The 26,757-nt window shown below is 41.6% G+C and overlaps 2 protein-coding genes across 6 annotated transcripts in view; one reads left to right on the plus strand and one right to left on the minus strand.

Annotated features, from left to right (window-relative positions):
- The window catches only part of DHX8 (DEAH-box helicase 8), a 41,829-nt gene extending 20,497 nt beyond the window's left edge, over positions 1–21,332 (minus strand). The window contains exons 1-14 of one of the 5 annotated variants that reach the window (XM_068123504.2): positions 21,211–21,332; positions 20,482–20,603; positions 15,602–15,687; positions 15,253–15,328; positions 14,423–14,514; positions 14,209–14,312; positions 13,445–13,876; positions 13,129–13,273; positions 11,143–11,346; positions 9,324–9,411; positions 9,111–9,208; positions 7,680–7,827; positions 6,245–6,426; positions 595–789 (exon numbers count right to left, since the gene is read on the minus strand). In XM_068123504.2, coding sequence (XP_067979605.2) covers positions 595–789; positions 6,245–6,426; positions 7,680–7,827; positions 9,111–9,208; positions 9,324–9,411; positions 11,143–11,346; positions 13,129–13,273; positions 13,445–13,876; positions 14,209–14,312; positions 14,423–14,514; positions 15,253–15,328; positions 15,602–15,687; positions 20,482–20,599 — 1,968 coding nt within the window. In that variant the 5' untranslated portion in view covers positions 20,600–20,603; positions 21,211–21,332. Of the gene's footprint in view, positions 1–594; positions 790–6,244; positions 6,427–7,679; positions 7,828–9,110; positions 9,209–9,323; positions 9,412–11,142; positions 11,347–13,128; positions 13,274–13,444; positions 13,877–14,208; positions 14,313–14,422; positions 14,515–15,252; positions 15,329–15,601; positions 15,688–20,481; positions 20,604–20,749; positions 20,820–21,168 lie in introns of those variants that run through there. The other 4 variants (XM_068123505.2, XM_068123503.2, XM_078782492.1 and 1 more) reach the window with 4 other exon arrangements.
- Positions 21,265–26,757, plus strand: part of DNAJB11 (DnaJ heat shock protein family (Hsp40) member B11) — a 66,895-nt gene continuing 61,402 nt past the window's right edge. The window contains exons 1-3 of the mRNA XM_068123519.2: positions 21,265–21,405; positions 21,498–21,654; positions 23,612–23,709. Coding sequence (XP_067979620.1) covers positions 21,344–21,405; positions 21,498–21,654; positions 23,612–23,709 — 317 coding nt within the window. The 5' untranslated portion in view covers positions 21,265–21,343. The remainder of the gene's footprint in view (positions 21,406–21,497; positions 21,655–23,611; positions 23,710–26,757) is intronic.

Raw genomic sequence — 26,757 nt, forward strand, 5'->3', positions numbered from 1 at the left:
TGTTTTCACATAAATATCTACCAAATAAAACACTGTGTGTATGTGTGTTTGTGTATGTGTGTGTCTGTCCCCCTTCATAAGGGTAGGTTTTAAAGGCTTTGAGTAGTTTTCAAGGCCAAAGACCCAGAGGACCCAAAAGACTGAGAGGACCAAAATGACCCACAGGACACAAAAGGCCCCAAGAACACAAAAGACCCCAAGGATTCCGAAGACCCAAAAGAAGAGTAATTATGCCTCTTACATTGGAATTGTAGACGGTGGCTTGCAACCTGAGCCTCAAGGTCGGTGTACAGAATTGGTATTTTTTTTTAATCACAATAAATACAGAACACAGGGAGGTGAAATTTGCTTGCAATGCGTGCAGAGTAAAACGAGCGTTTATTTACGTCAGTCATATATAAAACATGGCAATTGTATTTTCAGTCTTGGGAATAAAATTATAATAAGGCATTTTGGGACCAATCAAGTGAAGGCAGCTACCATGTTATTAAGCGTAATGTTGAGGTATAAAAATCCACACCATGCAAAATAAAAAGAAACATCCAGATAACTATATACCTTAGCAACTTTACTGAGTGTGACTTAGAGACTAACCTCTTGTCCAAGACAGCAACCAAACTCCTCAGATACACGCTTTGCCACCGACATGGCAGCCACACGACGGGGCTGAGTGCAGCCAATCTTCCCTCGTGCAGTATAACCAGCTTCTGCTAAATACTGTGTGATCTGAGTCGTCTTTCCCGAGCCTGTCTCCCCAATTACAATCAGAATTTGATTGTCATTGACAGCCTGCAGCAAAAGAAGAAGAAGCCGAATGTTGTAATATATTGATATCTCCAAAGAGCAAGAACCAATAAGAGCAAAACAAAGTATCAACAGGTTAAAACACAAAGAGAAATGCAAGGACTGTGACTAACTTCACTCAACAGGTATGTTTCACGAGCACAACAATCTCACACACTCAGGCAATCAGGAAGAAATGCTTCTCTCATGGGCAAAATAGAGATACGTATTTGTTCTCGTGCTGGAGATAAATCGTGAAAAAAAACAAATCGAAGGAAACATTTCAAGCATGGCAAGTATATGGCAATATGAAAACAAAAAAAAGCAAACATGAAATATGGCAATAGCTAGTAAGAGATGCAGGTGAAAACACCTTAAATTCACACACTTGCTCTCACCAATTAATTGGACGCAAATCTTCTCAACTCTCCCTTTAACTTTGAACTGGCATGCCATATTCAACAATATCATTTTAAGAAGCAATGTTAACCTGCTTCCATAACTTTTAGATGCTAAAATGGTCACCAAGTGCCATAAAGAAATGACCGAATTTTTTAGTTGTAGTCACAAACATTTTTATGGCCAATTGTGATTAGGACCCATATCATCCATTTATTTAAAGAGGGCCCCCCAAGTTTAGCAGATTTCATATGCAGTAGTTTAATAGAAACACAACTTCTGTGATTAGTCCCATGTTTTGAGGGGCGTGGAGCTCTACTGCACCGTCGATAGTCAGTCAGTATGAAATCATCACATTGAAAATGGTCACTGAACATATCTGCTTCCTGAACCTGGAATCAACACTGGAACAGTACTTTAACAATTACAATGTTAATTCTACATGTTCAGTTTTTTTAGCTTACCTGAAACTAAGTTCAGGGGAGCTTATGCGATGGCGCGTCGTCCGTCCGTCAGTCCGTAAACACTTGAAACTTCTTCTCCGAAACCGCTGATGGGATTGCGACCAAATTTGGCACAAATGATATTCGTTGTGTTGTGACTAAAGTTTGTTCACAGCATTAAAAAGATCGGGATCTAAGAGGGTTTACAGGGGTCAAAGTGGATCCAGGTTTGACCCCCCAAAATAGGAATTTGCTTTTTCTCTGAAACTTAGTTACACACACTATTTCGATGAAACTTCACCACAACCTTCACCACCCGTGATGTACTAAAGTTTGTTCACGGCATTAAAAAAAAATCTGCCCTTTTGGGGTTCTACAGGGGCGTTCCCCCCAAAATAGGTATTTGCTTTTTTCTCCGAAACTATACATGCAATTCTGATGAAACTTGACCAGAACCTTAATCACCCATGTTGTACCAAAGTTTGCTCCTGGCTATGGAAAAATTGGGGTATGAGGAGGTACACGGGGTGCGGGGGGGGGGGGGGATGGGGGGAGGAGGAGAGGGAATCCATCAAGGTCCATTCATCGATCCATCAACGAAGGCTGAGATCCATCAAGTACATTCTAGTTCACCATAAAAATTGATGTCAAACAAAATCTCTGACAACCTAGCATGCAATATCAAACTTAAAATAAAGTTCAAATGTTATTAAACACTTGTCAAATGCAACATTACATTTTCAAGGTATATTATGTATTAACTAAATAGTTGTAGTTTTCTCTGTTAAAGTGAGTGGTCGTTGCATATTAAACAAGAACGAGCAATCAGAGATTGCGGACCCTCGCCACAACATGTTTCTGTGGTGTATTTTGTAGGGTGTTTATTAGCTGCTGTGTTTGTGTGGTTTATTGACAATGAGTTTTTTGTTCAATCCAATTTGGCTGCCAAAACATGTGACTGATGACATCATCAATTTAATTCTCCGTATCAATTTTGTGTACATCATGATCGAGAAATTTCAAACTTATCGGAACAAGTGTTCTTTCTACTTGTCTAATTCTGACGTCATAATGAAGGCACAGATGACAATCATGAATATATGTTGTTCTGCATCGGGAGTACTTGACAATGAGACATGTTTCAATTTTTTCCATGGAGTGGTTTCGGAGATATCAAAGGTGCAATTTTTTCCGTTTTCTCCAAAATGGCGCCCATACCATGTGACCTATGACCTATGACGTCATAATTATCAGTAAAAAAAATTGTACAGGAGGAGGCACTCCTATGGTGAAAATTTTCTATCCATCGGACCAACGGTTGCAGGGATAAGCATACTTGTTCTGTGCGGACAAACAAACAAACGGACCCAAATGCAATACCCTCTTCTCTGGCGAGGGTAACAAGAAAGAGCAGAGATTGCAAACCCTCGCCAGGATGTATTTTCAGTGGTTTTTAAGGCTTTTGTATTGAAACAAATATGGCGGCCGAACTAACGTGACAGATGACGTCATCATTATTATTTTTTCTCCATTAATTTATCCCAAGATTATGCTCAAGAAATTTCATCTTGATCGGATGAAGTTTTGTACTTGTCAAATTATGACGTCATAATAAAGGCACCTATGACATCATCATTAACAGATGTTATTCCATATGGAGAGTTCTTTACAATGAGCCATTTCTCAATTTTTTTCTATGCAGCGCTTTCCGAGATATAGAGGTGCAAATGTTTTCGGTTTTTCGATGATGGCAGCCGAACCACGTGACCGATGACATCATCATTTAAAAAAAATTTTCACCAATTTATGCCTACATGACGCTCAAGAAATTTCATCTTGATCGGATGAAGTTTTGTACTTGATGAATTATGACGTCATAATGGAGGCACCTATGACATCATTAACATATCTTATGCCCCATGGAGAGTTCTTTACAATGAGCCATGTCTCAATTTTTTTCTATGCAGCGCTTTCAGAAATATAGAGTTGCAAATGTTTTAGGTTTTTCCAAGATGGCAGCCGAACCACGTGACCTATGACGTCATAATTATCATTAAAAAATTATACAGGTGGAAATGCACCTATGGTGAAACTTTCCTGTCAATCGGACCAACGGTTGCAGAGAAAATCATATTTATTCTGTGCGGACAAACAAACAGAAGACAAACAAACAGACTCAAATGCAATACTCTCTCCTCAGGCGAGGGTAACTAGAGCAAAGGTGAAGTTCATGGCCTGCCATGGCAAATCCCCTCACTTCCCACATAAAGCCAAGTTGAAAGACGACAAAAAATTCCACCAGGAATGACCCACATCATACTAAAATACACCATTTTGTGTCTGTCTGATGAATTTTTGACTCCAATACATTCCGTCGTTACTTATCCAATCTCAACCAAACTTGACAGGATGACAAAGGGTTACATAATGAAGGTTGTAGCGCATTCATTTGCCCCCCTCCCCAATGGGGGGTTTTCTCCCCCGAGCGGGTTTTCCCCGCCATTGCCATTAATGAGGTTGCATGTCGAGGTGTATATCAATGTTAAATTAGCTTTATCGTGGCGTTTTTCCAAAGAAGAAGATTTTCCGAGGCATTTTTCCAGAGACGCTTTTAATAACACAATTAATGATAATCGCATATTGTTAATGTTATTACAAAACAATATTAATACTAATAATGTCCCACTTCCGCAAAGCGTTTTCCCTGCATTAATAATGTGTATAAATAGCTTATCGTTATAATGGCGTTTCCGTGGGAGCAACGGCTTTCTACAGGAAGTAAAAACAATATAAACCACAAACACGTATGCTTAGCTATTTATACAGTCGCTAATGCTCTTTATAACACCAAATGAAGAAATTTGGAGGAATCCTGACATCCGTGAAGTAAGGTTTACTTACAGAACTGAGCGAAGATCTACTGTACTCTATATGACCCACAAATGTTGGGTAAATAACATGGCCCTTTCTGCCGCTACCGTGGCATTTTTCGTCACGAACTTTTGAAACTGGCTCCTGCTGTTTGATACAAAACTGAAAGGGAGGAAGACCGGGGTGTGCTCATTTACCAAGCAGCTAGCTTGCACTTGCCAAGCCAGCCGTTCCTTAACGGTTTTGAATGCAATGCTTGCTCGAATGCTTAAACCACTTGGAGATCTCTCCACAACAAACTTGGTAAATGAACACACCCAATGTTCTTAAGACCCGACCATAGATTGACTGTAATCTATATACCCCAAAGAGAAAAGATCCTTCTTGCCGCTCCCGTAGTGAGCGGGTGTACTAGTATATCAAATTTTTAATTAATTTCTTTTTCCATTTTGACTCTTGTGACCCCAAGTCCTCACCACCTGGGGCATGTACCAGAGGTCAAACCCCCCAAGAAATCGTTACATATTTCATGCGTCCCCCCCCCCCCCCCCCCCCCCAATGTTGATTGTGTAAACAAAGTTTCATTGAAAATGTTTACAAATGTGCTCATATTTGCATTTTTGGTTTTTGACCCCACCCAGAGCCCCAGAGGGCAGGGCCAAAAACGATACTGCTCTTGCAACTTTGTGCCACGTGGTGATCATAACTACTAAGTTTGGTGAATTTCTGCACACCCATTTAGGAAGATCACGTGACGGACGGACAGAGCCAATTACAATATCCCCATGTTTTTTAAGCGTGGCGATATTGACATGCAGCTTGGGTTATTAATTTGGCACCAATCTTGATATTTGGATTATGTAACATCATTCAAACTAAGGCCAGGAGTGAGTTGAGCACCAATTCCTCTTGGCTGCCAACCCTGAATAATCTTTTAAAATGTTTGTTTTATTCAGCATTTCGCTTGTAATGATATTGGCAATGTTGACAAGATGATTAATGTATCTTCATCCTCATCACTTGTTTTCACAAGCTTTTTTTCTGACAGCCAGCGCAATACCCCATGAAACAAGAACAGCACATCTCATCCCAGTTTGTGTACTTGCATTTTGGAGAAATGGCCCACAATGCTCTCCTTCAGGTATATCAACACCAAGTTATAGTGTCACTTGCAATGAGATTTCTAATACCTGTGGCCCACGTGATCCAGTAATCTAAAGCTAATCACTGTCAAGCTGTGCACACAACTTGGAAAACTAAGCTACAAGATCATTGGAATGTGCTTCTTCGATACAGGTAACCCCAATGAACATTATCTGTTTCCATATTTGAAGTCTGCTGATTTGGCAATGAACAGACAAACAATGAAGAGTATCAACATGAAAACGATTTTGATGTCCTATAAAGTTTGAAGCATAAACAGCTCAATAACGTCAACAGATATGATGTTGAATAAAAAATTAAATTGTTCAGTCTTGGAATTCATTTTATTGTCTATACCCTTCATTATCTTGAACATCTCTATCGGATCTTCTCACAATCACTTCCTTTCTGACGCTTGGTGACGATCCTCTAAAGAGCCCTCGGAGCAAAACTTTGAGAATAAGAAAACTTCACAAACTGGTCTATGAATCATGATCCCTTAGTGAAACGGAGGTGGCTACTTCGAGATTCCAAGAGGACTCCGTTCCACCTTCTGAAATCGGCATTTGGAGATAACAACCAACGACACACATTTACACCCTCACCTGCACGAGCTGGTCTTTAAGACGATAAATAGGAAGAGTTTGCCGCTGCTCCAGGATGGAGAGTTGAGTTTTCTTTCCATATGATGCCTTATTTCCACCAAAGGCATGTTTCTTCCACTCGGGCATGTCCTGGGGCATCATGACAAGTCCTCGCATATTTGCAGCGATTTGACGGCCATCCACTGAGGGGGGGCGGTAGGAGATGGGGAATGTTTTGCTTGGTTAACTGGTTGCACCATTTGACTTTTAAACGAATATTTTATGGACCTCATCATCTGATATATTGACAAGGTTGGTAAACTCTTCGGGTTACACAACACCAACAACAGGCATTTTAAGGCCATTTTCCCTGCTAGAGCGGGGGTTAGCCTTGCGGTCCCCATGACAATCTTCTCCATTTTGCCCTATTTTCTGCATCTCCCCTTGTTCCCATTGCCCGCATTTCTTCTTCCACCACCTTTAGCCAAATCTTTCTCGGACTTCCCCATCCTCGACTTGCTTCGACATTCATTTCCATCACTCTTCTCAACCAGTCACTTTCATCCTTCCTCAACACATGACCAAACCATCTCAACCTGTTTCTCTTCACAGCATCCATCACAGGCTCTATTCCCATCATCTTTCGCAATTCATCATTTGTCTTCCTCTCTCTCAACGATACTCCGCACATCCACCGAACCATTCGCATTTCCACCCTTTCCAGCCTTCGTTGCTGCTCCACATTCATTACCCATGTCTCGCTCCCATAAATCATAACACTTCTCACACATGCAGCATACACCTTTCCCTTCAGCTTCAACGACACTCCCCTCCTCATCAGCACGCCACTCAGTTCCCGAAACTTCTTCCATGCACACAACAACCTTCTGCTGGTTAAACAACCAGAATCGAGGCCGACTACACACACCTCAACTCCTTCTTCGCGTCTCCCATCTTTGGAACCCCCTTCTGACTCTGCTGTATCCCACTCTTCCCTTCAGCGCTTCAAGCAGGCAGTGCACCACCATACCATGCCATCTCAGATGCATACCTGTGATCTCATTTTCCACTATTGACCATAACTTAATACCCTTCCCCTCTCTTCCCATCTTCCTTTCCTTTTGTCTGTTCATTCATTCCCTTGCTTATTATGTCCAACCATAGCTCATACCCTCCAACACCTTTATCTTCGATGAGCCTCAATCTTGTAAAGAAACAATAAAAAATTGTGGAAGGGCATTAAAAATGCCTACATGGGTGTGTGTGTTTTTGTTAGATAAATATGTTAAATATAACAAACCTTATAAGTTGTTAAAATGTGGGAGGATAACAGAAACACTGCACAATAAAGCATCCAGTCTGACAACCAAAATGGATGTCTAAGAGTCAGGTTAAGCATCCCCAAGAAGTTGTCTAACTGCCTCTGCGGACACAAAACACTATCAGCAGCACTTACCATCTGGCAGTGGGTCGATCCAATGCATATTGAGGTTAGTGGGAATAGAATCCATTTCTGCTTCGCGCTGGGCCTGCTTCATCTCCCGCCGCTCCTTTGCTAGCGCACTCTGCATCATGGCCGCTTGGGAAAGCGACCCGTCTGGATTCTACAATGGATGGATTTTGGAAGTTAGTTAACAAACTCATATTAATCAACTTATAAAATATATCTTCATTCTTTTTATCAAATGCAATAACGGCTACAAACTTGAAAGAATCTCAAAATGCAAAGTCCGTCAGCATCCGCTTTGTACTCGAACTAAACTTGACGGAAACAACCGTTTAAAAAAAAAAGAAGAAGAAGTTGTATTCATTAATTTGTTTTCTCCATATTCTCATAATGAATATTTGTTGAAAAGTTGATGAGAAAAGCTCAAATGGTAAAAACGTTAACACGCGCGCACGCACACACACGATTGTTTCCAGCTGCGCATGCGGATGGGATAATTAGTCAGGTGCAAATCATACTAGAGATGTTTAATAACAAGGTTTTTATTTATTTATTTTAAAGGCATCTTGTGACCTTGCCAGTTCTTACACACGTCTCTGTCTGGTGCTCTGCCCAAAGGCAGGTGCAGTTACTGCCAACGCAGCCATATGGCAAAGATTACATTGGGAGGTTTGCCATTACCTTCCCAGCAGTAGTCAGGGCAGGAATTTGAAATCTGCTCAGAGTGCTGGAGATAACTCGCCTAATCGCTAAAAACACCGAAGGATCTTTAAATCCACGAACTAGTGCTCACAGATGGAACACCCAGCTTAACATCCATCCGAGGGACGGCACACTTTGTGATGCAATATCCTGCTTGCAGAGCACAAATCCGATAGTTGAATCGGGCTGAGAATAAAATCCAGACTACATAGCTTTGAAGTACCCCAGTATCCCTGGTGTTGGGCTAGCGGCTAGGGTGCCGGCTTAGGATCCAAGGATCCTGGGTTCGAATCCCGGTCGATCGCTGAATTAACGCCAGGGGGGTTGACTCAGCCTGTCATCCTTCCGAGGTCGGCTAATTGAGTACCAGTTCACTGGTAATTCCCTGTTTGTCGTTAAAGGCGGCAAAAAGGGTTGGCGTCAGGAAGGGCATCCGGCCATAAAACATTGCTTCAAATAGGGGACCGAAAAACAACAACAACCACGGTTCCCGAAAAAGGCCAACCCCCGCTTGCGGGGAAAAATGGCCTCTAAAGGTGGTTTTATATAGCTTTGAAGTACGTGCGCTACCTCTGCACCAACATGTCAGGATCCTTCAGCATACCTACTGCAAATTAATAATCAATCAACCAATATAATTTTAATAATCATTGTAGTGCAAACTATTAAAACACATTAAAACACACAGATTACTTTAATAGCTAAATTGAGTAAGTGCATTACTAAAATGGTACGCACCTTTACGATCTTTACAGGGCTGAGATCCATGCTTTGTCGGGTATGTCCTCGTAGGAAGGGTGGCTCCTCCTCCACCAACTCTATCTCTACATCCTCATCTGCAGAGAGACAAGCAAATTGCTCATCAACTTCACAATCCAGACATCTCAGAGGTTGTTGGGAAGACCCGTCTGCTAAAGTTGACAGGAAGAACAACGAGTAAAAATATCAAACCTTCATCATCATCAATTTTTGGCATAACTCCTGTTTCTTCATCAAAATCTGGATATTCTTCTTTAGGAAGAACATTTGCAGCAATCATCTGAATAACAGAAAAGAAGTCCAGTTAGAAGTATAAACAGGTTTAAAATACATCATGGAGAACAATTAGAGTCTTGAAATAATCATATCACATGATATTTTGAAGAGTAACATTTCAACAACAAGAAACACCCACCCTGGATATCTCAAAAAGTTGCGGATGGATTTGGACGAAATTTGGCAGACACGTTGGGTGTGTGACAAGGACGAAAAGGTTAGATTTTGGTGAAGATCCGGATACAGATTTGGCTCTGAGAATTTTGAAGTGATTCTTCACCATTGAGAGATAGGGCCAAAAACTATATATAGCAGAATATCTCAAAAAGTTGCAGACAGATTCAGATGAAACTTGGTGAAGAGGTTCTGTATGTGACAAGGAAGAATTGATTCAATTTTGGTGAAGATTCGAATCAGGATCAGGGGATTTCTAAAGGGATTGTATTCACCAATGAGTGATAGGGCCAACACCGATATACAACATAATATCTCAAAAAGTTATGGACGGATTTGGACGAAACTTGGTGGACCAGTTGGGTGTGTGACAAGACTGAATCGATTCGATTTTGGTGAAGATATGAATTCGGATACGAGAATTATTCAATTTTCTAAGTGATTCTTCACTATTAAGAGATCGGGCGAAAAGCGATATCTAACATGATATTTCAAAAAGTTGTGAACGAGTTATGACTAAACTTGGTGGATAAGTTGGTCGGTGACAAGAACAAGCCGATTCTATTTTGGTACAGGTCCGAATCCAGATCCGGCCTAACAGTGGCATACAAAACAAACTGTGCAGCCTGGTTGTATGTGCTCTACCAAGTGCCATTCTAGTTTTTATATAGTGCTATCTTTACCATGGGCTTCTGCTAGATTAATATAACAGGATAGTTTATTCATTCATTCATCTGCTGAATAGCTCTTAAACAAGAAACTTAGTGAATCTGCTGCTCAGACAGCAACCACACACCGAGATAGCAAGCTGTTTAACCTGGTGTCAAGGAACCTCCAAGCAGACCAGACCACTTGTTACTCATGGTCAGGGCAGGAAGTGTAAATTGTCCATGGTGCCTGCAATAACTTGCAAACTCTGCAAAGGACAATGTGGGATATTTAACGTCCAACAACAAATGCCAGTAGACGGGACGTCAGTTGAATGTCCATCCGATGGACGGCACACACATTGATGAATCAACCTGCCTGTGAAACACCAGGAAGACAGTTTATAGCTGGATTGGGATTCAAACCCAGGATAGACATATCAGTGGCGCATGTGCATACCTCTAAGCTATCCTGCCAGTCCATTCCGGTTGTACCAAGTGTTATATTAAAAGGCCATATTGAACTTAGTCTTTCTTTATAATATATGTATATTGCTTAGACATTGTATATATATATATTGCTGAACTATTTCCATAAATGGAAAGACAGGAGACATTATGATATTTTCAGGAGTCAGTCAATCTGCATTGCCCTTCTGTCACACACACATGACCTTTGCATTGTTTAACCAGATGTTTCCTAATACTTTCCTGGTAGAGAAAAGTTCAGGCAACCTGTAGTTCGAATGTCATGTGATGAAAATTAGATGTGACTGGTACAATAAAGTCAATGGCGTGACGTTCTCTTGGATTCACAAACTCGTCTACATGTCATCAAAATTATCTCGTCCATTATTCCAATTTCCACAAACCTAAGCAATCTTTTCAAATGCGCTTCAGTCCTTCCCTCTCACCTGCTTAATTTCCCACTTCTCAGGGTCGGAAATGCGAGTGAGTCGTTTGCGTGCAAGGATGTCATCCTCCACCTCTGGCGCGCTGACTAAAGGCAAGTGGGAAGGTCGATCGGGGTTACGGGCAGCTATGTCCGCAGGCAAGTCAGGCAGCACGTTCCGCCTCCGTGTGGGGTTGAGGTCCTCACCAGTTTCTTGCTCAACATCCTGGTGAAAACATCAATATGGTGATCAATAAAGGCAGCCAGACAGAAACAATGCTTTCATACTCTGTACATGGATGTTAAATTTTCGAAGTGTATATAATCGCATTAAAAATTGTTTTAAAATCCTTGGCAGATTTTCTTGTCAATGTGGCGTCAAGGTAGAAACTTGACAGCGTTTGAGATTTTTGGGGGGAGATTTGAGAGAAAAAGAGAGAGAAACCAGAACGGCACTCATATGGAGATACTCATATCAGTAGAGAGCATGCCTCCGCCTGGTTGGCCATATCACTCAATGGTAAAGAATCACTGAAAAATTCTATGAGCCGGATCTGGATCTTCACCAAAATTGAATCAATTCTTCCTTGTCACACACACATCCTGTCCAACAAAGTTTCGTCCAAATCCATCCATAACTTTTTAAGATATCCTGCTATGTATCGTTTTTGGCCCTATCTCCCAATAGTGAAGAATCACTGAAAAAAATTAATAGTTCTCATATCTGAATCCATATTCAGATCTTCACCAAAATCAAATCATTACCCTTGCCGATTGTCTGTGACTAACTCTTGGCCCGCAATCCACTGATGGCCATATATTTTTTCGGATCACCATATGACCTTGCCCTTACTGTTTTCTGTTTCTTCCTTTAATTGCTCTCTCGGTAATGTGCAGATTTACCACTATGACATTTGTGAAAAATATCGTATGACATTCAGGAATAGAGTGTAAGTTAAGAAAATTTGTTCCCATTTGGAATCTATCCTTAAAACTTAATATCATGAAATTCGGAGTAAAATTATTCAAGTTATAATCAAAAAGGTGTTTTTTGTTAAATAGGTCACAATCCGAAAAAAGCAGGTCAAGGACACAAATCAAATATCAGGTGCACAACTTCAGTGTAGGTACACCATTATGATGCAAGGACGTCTTGGAAGGCTGAGCAGTATTTGAGATTCCGCATTGGCAAAATTGAGCGATGACAAAAAACACGTTATTTTTTCATACCTCCAATTGACCTTGACCGAGTTTTTTTTTAATACCGCAATTTCACCATGACCTTTAACTCGGAAGGGTGTGATCTAAATTAAGCATAAATGTGCCTTACTCTAGGGTCTAGACTATATAGTCTTATAGCAATTTGTTCCGATCGGCCAATCCTCAATCGATTTATGGTGAGAATGTCAAAAGAATTACAATTGGGGCATGACCTTAAAAATTAGGTCTAGGTAAAAATGTTGATGTCAACCCCGCATACTATCTATGCACATTGTTGATGCAACATTTCATTCAGAAAGTCCCAGGCGGCTCTGAGATCCAGCTCGAAAATGTCAGAAATTGGGAGAGCAGGAAGGAAAAAACAACCCAAAAATCTAAATGGTGGTTTGGTACTCCTAGGAGTCGAAGAAGGCTGGTGTTAGCTGAAGATCTTAAGGTCCTGAGTTCTATTGAATTAACACCAGGTGGGTTGACTCAGCCGGTCATCCTTCCGAGGTCGGCAAATGAGCACCAGCTGACTGGTAATGGGGCAATTGCATCAGTGGCACAGCCGCACCCCAAGAAAATGATGCATCCAAGCAGCCACAGGCTGCATAATCATATGAACCACCACCAGGGGTCGAAGAACCTCTGCGGTACCATTAAAATTGGGGGCACTAATTGTAGAAACAAACCCGACAAAAGGTATAACCCTCCCACTATCCTATATGGAGAGGGCTTAATGAACATTTATCATTGCCTCATTTTCATGATACATGCAGTGTCTGTAGGAATGAATGAAAAGCACCTTCATGCTGAGGCTGGTCTTTGTCCCAGTAAAAGAGAGAACTTTGATCTTAACTCGCTGTCCCTTGCTGACAATGTCAGCCACACTAGCAACACGACCTTCTCTGCGGATCTCGGAAATGTGCACAAGACCCTCCCATCGCTTCCTGTAACATGGATTAGCCCAGTAAATCAGCAGCCTCTGTCAAGCCCCACAAAAGAACACATACCCAAGCCACTTGGCTTTATTTGGCAAGCTTTGATAAAACCTCCATTTGTTTTCCCATTAAAGTAAAAAAACAATAACTCACAAAGACCAATTAAGCATCATCACTCACCGCAGACCCTCTAACTGAACAAAGCATCCAAACTGCATGATACTGGAAATTTTTCCGCTGTAAATATCCCCAATCACAGGCTCTTCTGGTGGTGGCCGATCCACGAGGCGCTCTCGCCATCCAGGGCGTTCGTGCGCATTGCTTTGCGAGCGATGGTGTTCCTGCCGAGGACTTGGACTGCGCGAGTGCTTGCGGTGACGATGAGACGTCTCTTGAGATCGAGAGCGTGAGCGGTGCCGCCTGTCACATTCCTTATCTCGCCTTCTGTCATGAGAGCGTGAGCGGTGGTGTCGTTCTTTTGAGTATGAATGTCTGCTTTCCCGCTCACGGGAGCGATGCCTTGAACGGGAGCGTGAGCGTGAGAACCTACGTTGTGGTCGCTTTTCTCGGCTGTGGCTGCGTTCATGCCTCCGTGATTCTTTTTCTTGCTTACTGCATTGAAGAACATTATGACAGTTAACATCTGAGATTCATCCAAGTTATTTAAAAAACACATACAAAAACAGTCCTTACAGGCCTTTTTTTCTTCAACATGGTAAAATTTAACAGATATAGATGTCCCCAAAAAGCACAATACAAAGTAATGCCTGAACATTAAAACTAAAGTTACATTAACTGGTTCAATGTACTTTTTGGATTTTATTGTAAAGGAAACTCGTCAATCAATGCATGTCAAAAGGACGAAGCAGTCAAGAAGAAATCCGCTGTATAAAAGACACGTTAAAGGTTCTATACTAGTCTGACAAGTGAAATGGAAAACAAACATGGATTTGGAGTTAGCATCTGTTTTCTTCACAATGTTTTCGGGCATGAGGGCTTCCAGCTCTGCCATGGCATGTGCAGCTACCTTTACATCTTCCTCAGTCAACTGTTGGAAGTAAATAGGGAAAGTCAGAGGATAGGCTACTAACTCGTACTACAATAATCATAAGGAACGTCAGCAATGGTAGTGGGACAGAGGAAAATCGGACAACTCACATGCTCCAAAGGAGGTTTGTCAGGTATGCAGAGGGCAGGGTAGAGCACACGCATTTTGTCAACCTTTGAAAATCCCTTTTCAGACTCTTCAGCTGTAAAACATCCACAGAAGTAAGGCATCCATTTGTCTTCGTTGCATACATTGTGTGCAGTGGGTGGAGGATGGGGAGAGGAGTTAATTGCAGAAACAAAATGTTTCTGGTATGGAAGGTTGCAAATACAGTATTGATTGTCATATACATATAGCCACATTGAATGTACAGTAACATATATGTTTTGTTGTTTAACTTCCGCCAGCAAAGTGACAGGTTCAATTCAAGTTTACATATATTTATAATCACATTGAAGGTGTCATCATTCATTAGATCCCCTCTGACCAAAAAAAAATACGAGGAATATGTTGTTGCATAATGTATAACTGAGGAGAATAAAGAAATTATTAAATTTAATTTTCAAGAGTAGGTCTGTCCGCATCATCAAAACTGATAATTTTGATGTAAAACATAGTCTAATGATGTGGTTGAGGGTGAGGATGGGAGGGAAGGTGAGGTGGTCATGGGGGGGGGGGGGGGGGCTGTTTTTCGAAAATGATGATGCATGGAAAGGAGACAGAAGAGAAATAGATAATTACAAAAAACAACATTTAAACATATGTGGCTCCAATAGCTCAGCGCGTAATACAAAACAGCCGAGAAACAAACATCAAAATGATGAAATCATGTGCCGTAGGCCCAATCAGCTGTATGGAGTCAATCATGGTGCCACAAAAAAAAACCTTGACAAAAAATGATTTTTCATTAAAGGACTAAGTAACAGAAGTAAAAACACACCTTTCTGGTTGAGTGATTGTTTCGCAGGAGGGCGCATGGTGTGGATGAGCCGCAGAAGATTATTGACAAGGGGATCCTGTAGATATACATCAATGGCATTAATATTTTGAGTTCAAATAAATGTTGACAATTCAAGTTGATGCAAAGTAGATGTCAAGTCAAATGCGTGTGCTTAAAAAATACAACTGAGATTTATGTCAATAAATGTTGCCAAGCTATGGTGTGGTTCCAAAAATAATAATTTAAAACCTGCCAACTACTAAACACCAGGGATTTAAAAACATTTTAAATGCTTCAAACATTTCAATGAAAATCAGTGTAAATGAAAATCTAGTAGGGTATGACTCACGGAAAATTCGGCTCCATTTTTTCCCAGCGCTGTTTTGAACTTCTCAAAAGTAGAATTGTTGTCCGCCAAGTGAATCACAAATTCAGCTAAAAGAAAAAGAACAAAAAAAAAAAGAAGATAAATAGACATTGGGAAATGGCATGCCATCACAGTATGAAACACGAGAGGTCGTAGAACACATGACCCCATGCAGTGTTCAGGTACTAGTACATACTTTCTTCAAATAGAATAATGATATTAAAAGGTTGTTTTAAAAATAAATCCCGGAAGTTTAGCACTTTTGAAGCAGTCTTATACACCACTCTTGTACACCACCTTATTTAACACGTTCAGGTACTGCAAAATTGGACGTTCTTGGAAGTCACAATAAGGTGATTTGAGTTCTGCTGTGTTCAAGTATATAATTCAATTTAAATAAAATAAAGACAAGTAAAGATACATTCAAAGTACACCGCTCCCATACCAAATAAATAAATAACATATCCTATAGTGATTGGTGCCCAATCACATATCCGCCATCTTTTTCCAAGATGGCGGCCGAACCACGTGACCTATGACGTCATAATTCTCATTAAAAAATTATACAGGTGGAGATGCACCTATGGTGAAAATTTGGTGTCAATCGGACCAACGGTTGCAGAGAAAATCATATTTATTCTGTGTGGACAAACAGATGAAAAATCACTTAGAGCGACACTTGGCGAAACAGAGCAAAGTAGAATGGGACTCAGTAGAGCATCCTTTTGATCTCAAAAATAATTTGTGGTAGAATTGAGTGACCTGATATGGAAATCGTCTTCAAAGTTTAAGTTAATCAGATGAAAATTGACAATTTTAGAAATTCGGCTTATGTTGACCTTTTGGCCGATGTTGACCTCAAAAATAGTTGGTGGTTGGTTTCAGTAAGGTGATATGAAAATCCTTTTCACATTTCAAGCCAATTGGATGAAAATTGAGGATTTTAGAAATTCGAAAAAAGTGGTTGACCTTTGGCCAATGTTGACCTTTTGGCCCATGTTTATCTCAAAAATAGTTGCTGGTTGAATTCAGTTAGCCGATATGAAAATCACATTCAAATTCCAAGTCAATCGGATGAAAATTGAGGATTTTAGAAACTTTAAATAGTTGTTGACCTTTGGTCTATGTTGACCTTTTTGCCTGTGCTGATCTCAAAAATAGAAGGTGGTTGAATTCCGTTAGCTGATATGTAAATCCCATTCAAATTTCAAGTGAATCGGATGAAAATTGAGGATTTTAGAAATTTGAAAGTTGACCTTTGGCCTATATTGACCTATTGGCCTATGTTGATCTCAAAAATAGTTGGTGTGGTTGAATTCAGTTTGCTGATATGTAAATCGCTTTCAAATTTCAAGTGAATCGGATGAAAATTGAGGATTTAAAAATTTGAAATTGTTGTTGACCTTTTTACTTATGTGACCTTTTTGCCTACCCTGATCTCAAAATAGTTGGTGGTTGAATTAAATTAGCTGATAGGTAAATCCCATTCAAATTTCAAGTGAATTGGATTAAAATTAAGGATTTTAGAAATTTGAAATTGTTGTTGATCTTTGGCCTATGTTGACCTTTTGGCCTATGCTGATCTCAAAAATTGTTGGGGGTTGAATTCAGTTAGCCGATATGAAAATCACATTCAAATTCCAAGTCAATCGGATGAAAATTGAGGATTTTAGAAATCTGAAATTGTTGTTGACCTTTGGCCTATGTTGACCTTTTGGCCTATGCTGATCTCAAAATAGTTGGTGGTTGAATTCAGTTAGCTGATGTGTAAATCATTTTCAAATTTCAAGTCGATTGAATGAAAATGGAGGATTTTAGAAATTCGAAAAAAGTGGTTGACCTTTGGCCTATGCTGATCTCAAAAATAGTTGGTGGTTGAATTCAGTTAGCTGATATGTAAATCCCATTCAAATTTCCAGTCAATCGGATGAAAATTGAGGATTTTATAAATTAAAAAAAGTGGTTGACCTTTGGCCTATGTTGACATTTTGGCCTATGCTGATCACAAAAATAGTAGGTGGTTGAATTCAGTTAGCTGATGTGTAAATCCTATTGAAATTTCAAGTCAATCGGATGAAAATTGAGGATTTTAGAGATTCAAAAAAGTGGTTGACCTTTGGCCTATGTTGACTTTTTGACCTCAAAAATATATGGGATTTTTTCGGACCACGAACGCTACCATTTGGTGAAGTTTCTTGGAGGTCGGTTTCAAATTGGGACCTGTAGGGAAGTATAAGTGAGCGGACAGACGAACACACACAAACAAACAAACACACAAACCGGAGTGATCAACATACTTGCAAAAAATTGTTTTTTTTTGCCAAGTAACAAACAAACGGATTCAAATGCAGTACCCTCTCCTCAAGCAAGGGTAACTAGAACGGCACTCAATAGAGAGCATACCTTCGCCTAGTTGGCCATATATCATTCAATGGGGAAGAATCAGTTAAAAAATTATACAAGCTGGATCTGGAAGCGGATATTCACGAAAATCGAATCATTTCGTCCTTGTCACATATGCTACATCTCTGCCCAATTTCGTCCGATTCCGTCCAAAACTTTTTGAGATATTTTGTTCACAAACAGACAGACAAATGGACAAACAGGGGTGAAAACATAACCTCCATCCACCTTTGGTGGCAGAGGTAACCAGAGTGAAAACTGAGTACTTCCTTTCAGCGCACGTCATTGCCGGGCACCGACAATGACGTCATGCAGCACCTGGAGATGGCAGAGGAAAGGAGCGGTGTACAACAAGAAAGAAAACAAGAAAGAAAGCAAATGGAGTGAAAACTGAGTACTCCCTCCATTCAGCACGCGGCATCACCGGGCCCCCTTCGGTGCCCGGCGATGATGTCATGCAGTGCCTGGAAATGGAATAGGAAAGGAGTGGTGTACAATTAAAGGTTGCAGAACAAAAAATTCCAGAAGTTTATGGTCGTTGATGCAGTTTCTATAACATTGCCTTATCTAACGCATACATTAGTTCTTCATGCTTGTTGTTTTTCCTTTATCACATCCTTAAAAACAATAAGTTTACTGTTTGGAAAGATTGTCAATTCAACAGATAGAGTAAAACCAGACAAAGTCTAACTGCGGCGTAGCCGGGCTTGTTTTATACTTGTTTTTTTTTGTTGGGATACAGAGTCGAGGCTCGTGTAAGAGCTAAAAGGATAGTATGACCTGGGTGTGGTATAGGATGACCTGGGACAAATAGACAAATTCTCAAACCAAAATAGACATTTGTCGCAGGTCATATTTGGGAGGGTTGAGAGGTGTTGAAGAGGATAGTATAACCTGGGTGGGATACTCGTTAGCAATAATGTTTGTATTCAATTTTTTTGAAGAACTGTAAATCTTTAAGTTGTCTGTCACCATGGAAGTGAAGAGATTGCATTGAGACACTGGATTATTCTATATGTTTCGAGTCAACAATGAACCAACCATACACTGCTTCAATCCAGAAACTTTGCAGTCACGACAAAGGGATTGCAGTTACGATTATATTTACTATATACTATTATTATTAATGTTATTATTATTATGATAACGTTTCTACTGTATTAAGAAACCTGGGCTAATTTGTCTGAAGCGGCCTGAAGGTGAGCCATGAACTGATGAAGGCATGAAGCCTAAGGCCTATATGTACTGTGTCATTGGAAAACACGTAATGCCTCGATGCTTTTGATATTTTATGATCATTTTAACAATCGGTTTGTTTGTGTTTCACACTGAATGGAAAACGTGAAGGGAGAGCATGGTGATTGTGATATTTGACAGGTTCGACGATGTGAACGGCCTGAATGACATTGGATTCAAAATGGCGGTGTGTGGAGTCAGCCGTCGTACGCCACAATGACATCACAAACTTAATCACATCTGTCATGTGAGCAGATCCTCAGCTCTGAATGGTATACATTTAGGAGGCACATACATACACACATACATACATACATACATATGGACAGCCAAACACTGTTCTATATGGCTATGCCTTACGGGCTACGGCGTAAAAAAAAAAAAAAATCTCACTCCTCGGCACATGTGCAATCGGGACAAATTTAGAGACAAAGTACTGCTAAACAACAGGTTCATTTTCCAATTCATGTTCCGAGTTTGTTTTTTTCAAGTTTTGTTTTTTCAATGTTTTTAAAAATACCTGGTTGGGACGTGTGGAAGAAGAGTAGGACACAGAACTGATCAGGATACATCATAACACAGGGAACAGGAGGAGAAAGGGGAAACGCCAATAGCAGGGTTGAGGGACAATGTAGACGGAGACGGACAAGCAACGGATGCAGGTAACGATGGAGTGTGGTAGGGGAGACCGCAAGGGGTGGACAAGATGGAATCATAACCAAAAATTTTGGGAGTGTTAACGGGTGTAGAAAAGATCGTGGTTTTGGATGGGGAATAACCTGAGATGGTGGTGAAAAGCTGTCTTGAAGACCCGGAGGGATGAGTGAGATTGAAGAGTGTAAAAGGTGGTTCCACGGGTGGGAAAAGAGACGAATAAATGAGTGGAGGTGAGAAATGGTTCTGGATTTAAGCTTCCTCTTCCCAGGTATCTTTGACATGATTACCTCCACTGACAACCTTTATTTTTGAGGAAGAAAACTCCTATATATCACAAAAGTGATGTCGACATCCTCCGAGCCAACGACCATATAGCTCAACCAATGTTCAATTGGCATTTATGATCACAATGGACTGGAAAAGCCCACGTTGATGAATCGCCCTATCTGTGGAGCACCTGGGTGACGGTTTATAGGTGGGTTGGGATTCGAACCCAGGCTAGACAGCACTGGAAGGTGAGTGTGCTTACCTCTTGACCATCCAGAGCCAGCCCTGTGGAATCTTACCTAGATCTTTGTCGTTTATTCCCAGATGGTTGTCCAACTCAGTACACACTTTGGAGACAAGGGAAAGGTACTCAAGACGGCGCAGCTCATCGGACTCGTCCACAGCTGGGAGTGCCATGGCTCTGAGGGAGGGAGAACAATTTGACATGTGGCTTTTAGAACGTCTGGGCCAATCTCGATCGCTCATTTATCAGAAAACCACTTAGTTATTGCTAACAGTTAATGATTAAGGAGCGAATCACTTAAATGTTTAATTCAAATTCCTTACCCGAGCTAACACCATTCACGGAGCGCTGGTCGCAACAAAATGTGACGGCATCACTACCGGAAGCGGAAATGGTGTTGCTGAATTTTATTTCCCCGATCTAGATATGCCACTTAACCTGACAGGTTTATTCCATCCGCTGGAGTTACTTAATGAAGGTTTATTCCAATTTTCCTTTTCAATATACACCACTCTCGTTCCGATTGACACATAGCTACGGTGATTGCAGTTTCGATTGGGATTATTTTCTCTTCCTGTCACCAATTGTGTTTCCATAACGTCTTGCTGGCATTATCGCAGAAAACGAATAAGGACTTTAATAATAGTTAATACCAATGAGAAAATATTCCATCAACAGGTTATTAAAAACAACAAACAAAAAAACAAAACAAGGTCGGAATAATTTTCCAAACCAATTTCACCTCAGATGCGTGTGACGTCACATGACGTCAACATTTACGCACCTCCCTCGACCCGGCGTCGACGTCTGACCGACCGGCTTGGCAGCCGCGGCTCTTCGACTTTCGAGCCAATCTCTCGCGACACAGGAAGGAGCACGAAGTGGAGCGGTGAAGCAACTCGCCAGCCTCGGTGACCATGAAGTGCCGCGTGATTGTCGGCGCTTGCACGTTGTTCCTCGTGGCGGTCGTGCTGGCGGGGTAGGTTACTGGTTACCTCAGTGTTTATCTCCGAATGGCGTTCCGAGAGTTAACCTGGTGTGTAATCTGTAATCTATATGCATGGGCAACAGGCGGGACTTCTACAAGATACTCGGCGTGTCCCGTTCCGCGGCCACCAAGGATATCAAGAAGGCGTACAGGAAGCTGGCGATGCAACTCCATCCGGACAAGAATCCCGACGATCCGCAAGCTGCCGAGAAGTTCCAGGACCTTGGAGCAGCGTACGAGGTGATCCCCGTCATTTGTCTGACTATTACGAAGCCTCCGTGCTCGCTACACCGGTAGTGTACGTCTTCCCGTTGTTTAAATGTAATATTCACCTCAGTAAGTAACGTGATCCTTTGTCCGCGCTAGAACAAGCTTTTTCGAACGCGAATCGATAACGAACATTACAAACTTCCCATTGATTAAGGAAATCTCGACAAACTCGTCGCGCCGATGAGAGACGCGTCGTGCCGCCGTTGTGTCCATTTGCTATTGGCCGGTTGTCGCGTGACGTCATGGCTACGTCACTCGCGTCGAATTATATATTTGTTGTATTTCGGGGAAAGAAAATCGTTAATTCAGCTTTATTAATTAATTAATACGTGGTATGATTTTTTTTTACGTCCAGAATAATTATAAAAAAATTGTATAATTATGTCATTATATAATTGTTATAATTTTAATTAATTAATTGTTTTTATAATTATGCAATTATGTAATTGAATAATTATGTATAAATAAGCCTGGTGTTGGCTTAGCGGTTAGGGTGCCGGCTTGGGATCCTGGTTTCAAATCCCGGTCGATCGCTGAATTAACGCCAGGTAAGGGGGGTTGACTCGGCCTGTCATCCTTCCGAAGTCGGTAAATTATGTACGAACCCAGGACCCTAGGATCCCAAGCCGGCACCCTAACCGCTAAGCCAACACCAGGCTTAGCCAATCCTGAAACTTTTCAATTATTACCTCCGCCACCAAAGGTGGATGGAGGTTATGTTTTCGCCCCTGTCTGTCTGTCCGTTTGTCTCTGTCTGTCTGTCCGTTTGTGAACAAAATATCTCAAAATATTGTGGACGGATTCGGACAAAATTTGGCAGAGATGTAGCGTATGCGACGAGGACTAAATGATTTGACTTTGGTGAAGATCCGGATTCGGATCCGGTTACTAGAATTTTTTTCATTGATTCTTCACCTTTGGGGATGGGGCCAAAACTATACATAGCAGGATATCTCAAAAAGTTTTGGATGGATTTGGACAAAAGTTGGTGGACCAGTTGGGTGTCTGACAAGGACAATTAGATTCAATTTTGGTGAAGATCCAGATCCGGATATGAGAATTTTTTTTTTTAAAGTGATTCTTCACCATTGAGAGATGGGGCCCTAAACGATACATAGCAGGATATTTCAAAAAGTTATGCATGGATTTGGACGAAACTTGGTGGACAGGTTGTGTGTGGACAAGGAAGAATCGATTCAATTTTGGTGAAGATCCGGATCCAGCTAGTAGGATTTTTTAAGTGATTCTTCACCATTGAGTGATATGGCCAACCAGGTGGAGGTACGCTCTCTACTGAGTGCCGTTCTAGTTTAATAATGCATTCATGACAGGTATTCATAAGGAAGTTTATGCAGCCACTCATTTTATTTATTTATTTTTCTTCAAGGCATCTTTATGACAGTTTGATCACACCTGGCTTTGTGGCTGGCAGGATGGCCTAGATGTTCGCACACTCACCTCTAAGCTGTCTAGCCTAGGTTCGTATCTCGACCCAGTTATAACCTGTCATCCTGGTGTTTCACAGGCACGGTGATTCATCAATGTGTATGCTGTTCCTCTGATGGACGTTAAATCGGGCGTCCCTTCTGCCAGCATTAGCTCGCCGACATTAATAATCTCACGCTATCTTTTGCGAAGAGTATGCAAGTTATCACTGGCATCCTGGAACAAATTACAAATTCCTGCCCTAACTACTTAGTCGAACGTCAGACCTGGCCAGCTAGTTTGTGAGAGACGTAGGCCAAACAAAATTGTTTGGTTTTTAGGCCAAACGTAGGCCAAAGAGACGTAGGCCAAACAAGACCCCCGGCCAACCCCACTAGAATGTGGGAATAAGTGTGGCTGTAAAATAATAAGACCATAACGGGCTTTTATCCAGATGTGTGATGTTGAGAGGCTTATATATGTGTTTGCATCATATGTGCAGGTCCTATCAAATGAAGAAAAACGAAAAATATATGATCGACATGGCGAGGAGGGTATCAAGGATGGTGGGCACCAGTCACATGGAGATGTTTTTTCACAGTGAGTGCTTGTCTGTAACTGTGCGAACAACAACAACGATTGCTATTTTATTCTTGTGACGAGGTGCAAGCAGTGCTGTTCTACACACGGACGGATGGACAAACGAGCAAGTGTATTATTTATATATAGATTAAAAAAATTGAGTGAGACTGTCAGTTAACTAATAAAGTGCTGGATTTCCAGGTCAGCAGGCCAGAAATGCTTTTTTGTCACTGGCTTTTCTCCACCAATTAGAAGCAAGCATTCATAAGTTACGCGGGTATTATACATTGTAAGAAAGGTCATGATTCGTTCTTTGGGTCGATGTCTGTTTAAACTAACTTCCTTGCATGTGTCGGTCACGATCGTGGCCCGACGTGCTTTATGGGTTAAAAGGAAGACGCATCCTCTGGCAGTGCTCTCCATAAAACCCGCGGCCAGCTGTTTACAGCCGCTTGCTGAACATCGCACCTACTGTGAGCTGTTTTTACCTTTTGTTTGGAAACTAATAGTTTGAGTTAATAATAGTTCATTTGAGTTAATAATAATAATATTAATAATATAATAAATAAATTATATAATTATTAATAATAAAGTTTGAGTTAATAATAATAGAATGAAACTAATAGTTTGAGAACTCTGAAGTGTGTTTTTCTTGGAATTTTGTTTTCTGTTGAAACTTTTTATCTCCAGACCAATATTTGCTGCCCTGTCGTAAACATGGACCTTTCCTGCCTAGCTTTGCATCACATGCTGCTTCCATGCCAGTGCATTAAAAGTAACCACTGATTGGACAAATGCAGCTTATCAGTCTGCGGCTCAACCTGGTGCTGTGACATGTTAAAAGTACGCGTGGTTTACTCGTATTTTTCTTTATATTATTTTAGGTCAAGGTGTGCACGATGTGTACCCTGCTTAGAATAGGTACACCGTATCCCTGCGTGTCGTAAGAGGCGACTAAGAGGGTTGGCGTCAGGAAGGGCATCCGGCCATGAAAACATTGCCTCAAAAAGAGAACCATGACAATTACAACTACATATGGGCAGGGTACAGCCCGAAGTGGAGATCGGTTTCTGAGGTTTGGGACATGGAATGTAGGGACAATGACAGGGAGATCAGGAGAAGTGGTGGAAGTATTGATCAGAAGAAGAGTGGACATATGTTGTGTGCAAGAGACGAGATGGAAGGGAAGTGGTGTGAGAATGGTGAAGGGTAGGCAGGGACAGAAATACAAGTTTGTGTGGCAAGGGTGCCCGGAGGGCGTGAATGGTGTTGGTGTCCTGTTTTCTGAGGAGTTTGTAGACAGTGTGGTGAGTGTGACTAGAGTGAGTGATAGGTTGATGATGGTGAAAATGATGATTGGAAAGCTCTTGGTGAACGTCATCTCGGGATATGCTCCGCAGGTTGGTCGGAGCGATGAAGAAAAGGACAAGTTCTGGTGTGCGATAGAGAAGCTGATGGAAAACGTGAAAGATGAGGAAGTTGTTGTGGTAGGAGGAGACCTAAATGGACATGTGGGAAGGAGTATGGACGGTTTTGAGGGAGTTCATGGGGGTTACGGATATGGTGTGAGAAATGGAGAAGGTGAAAGGATTTTGGAGTTTGCTGATGGAGCTGATTTGTTGATTTGTAATACTCAGTTCCAGAAAGGGGATAATAAGCTTGTTACATACACATCAGGTGGGCGACGACAACCGTAGACTTACCTGATGGTGCATAGGCGAGATAGGGGGCACCTCTGGGACACAAAGGTGATCCCGGGGGAGGAGGCTGTTTCACAGAACCACTTGGTTGTCTGCGACATAAGGGTGAAAGGTGCGAGGAGAGCTCGGCGGGTGAAGTACCAACCGAGAATGAAGGTGTGGATGTGGAGGTTGAAAGAGGTGACAGTAAGGGAGGCATTGAAAGAGAGGCTGAGTAGGGTAGAGGATGATGTGGTTGAGCTTGAACGTGGTTGGATGTCAATGAAAGATAGTCTGTTGGGAGCCGTTGGTGAGGTATGTGGATGGACCAAAGGACCACCGAGGCACTCGGAAACATGGTGGTGGGATGATGAAGTTGGAAAGATGATTGATGAGAAGAGGAAGAAGTTCAAGGAGTGGCAGAAGGCGAAGGGTACGGGACCATAAAAAGCAGAGCATGAAAGTTATAAGGCAGCCAAGAAGGCTGCAAAGAAAGAGGTAGCAAAGGCGGAGGAGGCATGTAGGAAAATGTTAGGAGAACGCTTGGATTCGCGAGAGGGTCAGAGAGCGGTATTCAGGATTGCAAAGCAGATAGCGAAAGAGAGGTGTGATGTGATGGGGGTGAGTTGCTTGAAGGATGAAGTGGGACAAATCGTTGTGGACCCAGATGGAATTAAAGGAAGATGGAAAAGATATATGGAAATGCTGTTGAATACAGAGAATGAATGGGATGGCAACATAGAGAGTAACCCAGTTTTAGGACCGGCAGAGAAGATAACTGAGTAGGAAGTTGAGGAAGCGATAAAAGCAATGAAGAGTAGAAAAGCGGGAGGGCCGACGGGAGTTGTGGGAGATATGTTGAAGGCAGCAGGAAGTTGGGGTGTGAAGAGAATGGCAGAGATCTGTAATCTGGTGGTGAAAGAAGGTCGCATTCCAGTGGATTGGGAATTGAGTACCCTCGTCCCTCTATACAAGGGGAAAGGTGACCCTCTGGAGTGTGGCTCGTACCGAGCAATAAAGTTATTGGAGCATGGAATGAAGGTATTGGAAACGGTGTTGGACAGGAGGATAAGGAAGAAGGTGAAGATCGACGAAATGCAGTTTGGATTTATGCCAGGAAGAGGAATGACAGACGCGCTCTTTATTGTGAGGCAGTTGCAGGAGAAGTACATGGAGAAGAGGAAGAAGTTGTTTCTTGGGTTTGTTGTCCCCCGTCACTCAGCGGAGCGAAAGGGGGACTATGGCTTTCCCCTCCGTGCGGCGTGCGTGCGGGCGTGCATGCGTGCGTAAGCGAAGGACCGCATTCGAATTTGGTGTGTGGGTGCAACCCATGTCAAAATCCAAGATGGCCGCCGCCATGTATGTCTGATGCCATGTATGTCTGAAC

Source organism: Myxine glutinosa, chromosome 7 (genome assembly GCF_964187855.1).
Source record: "Myxine glutinosa chromosome 7, kmMyxGlut1.1, whole genome shotgun sequence".
NCBI classification, from domain to species: Eukaryota; Metazoa; Chordata; class Myxini; order Myxiniformes; family Myxinidae; genus Myxine; species Myxine glutinosa.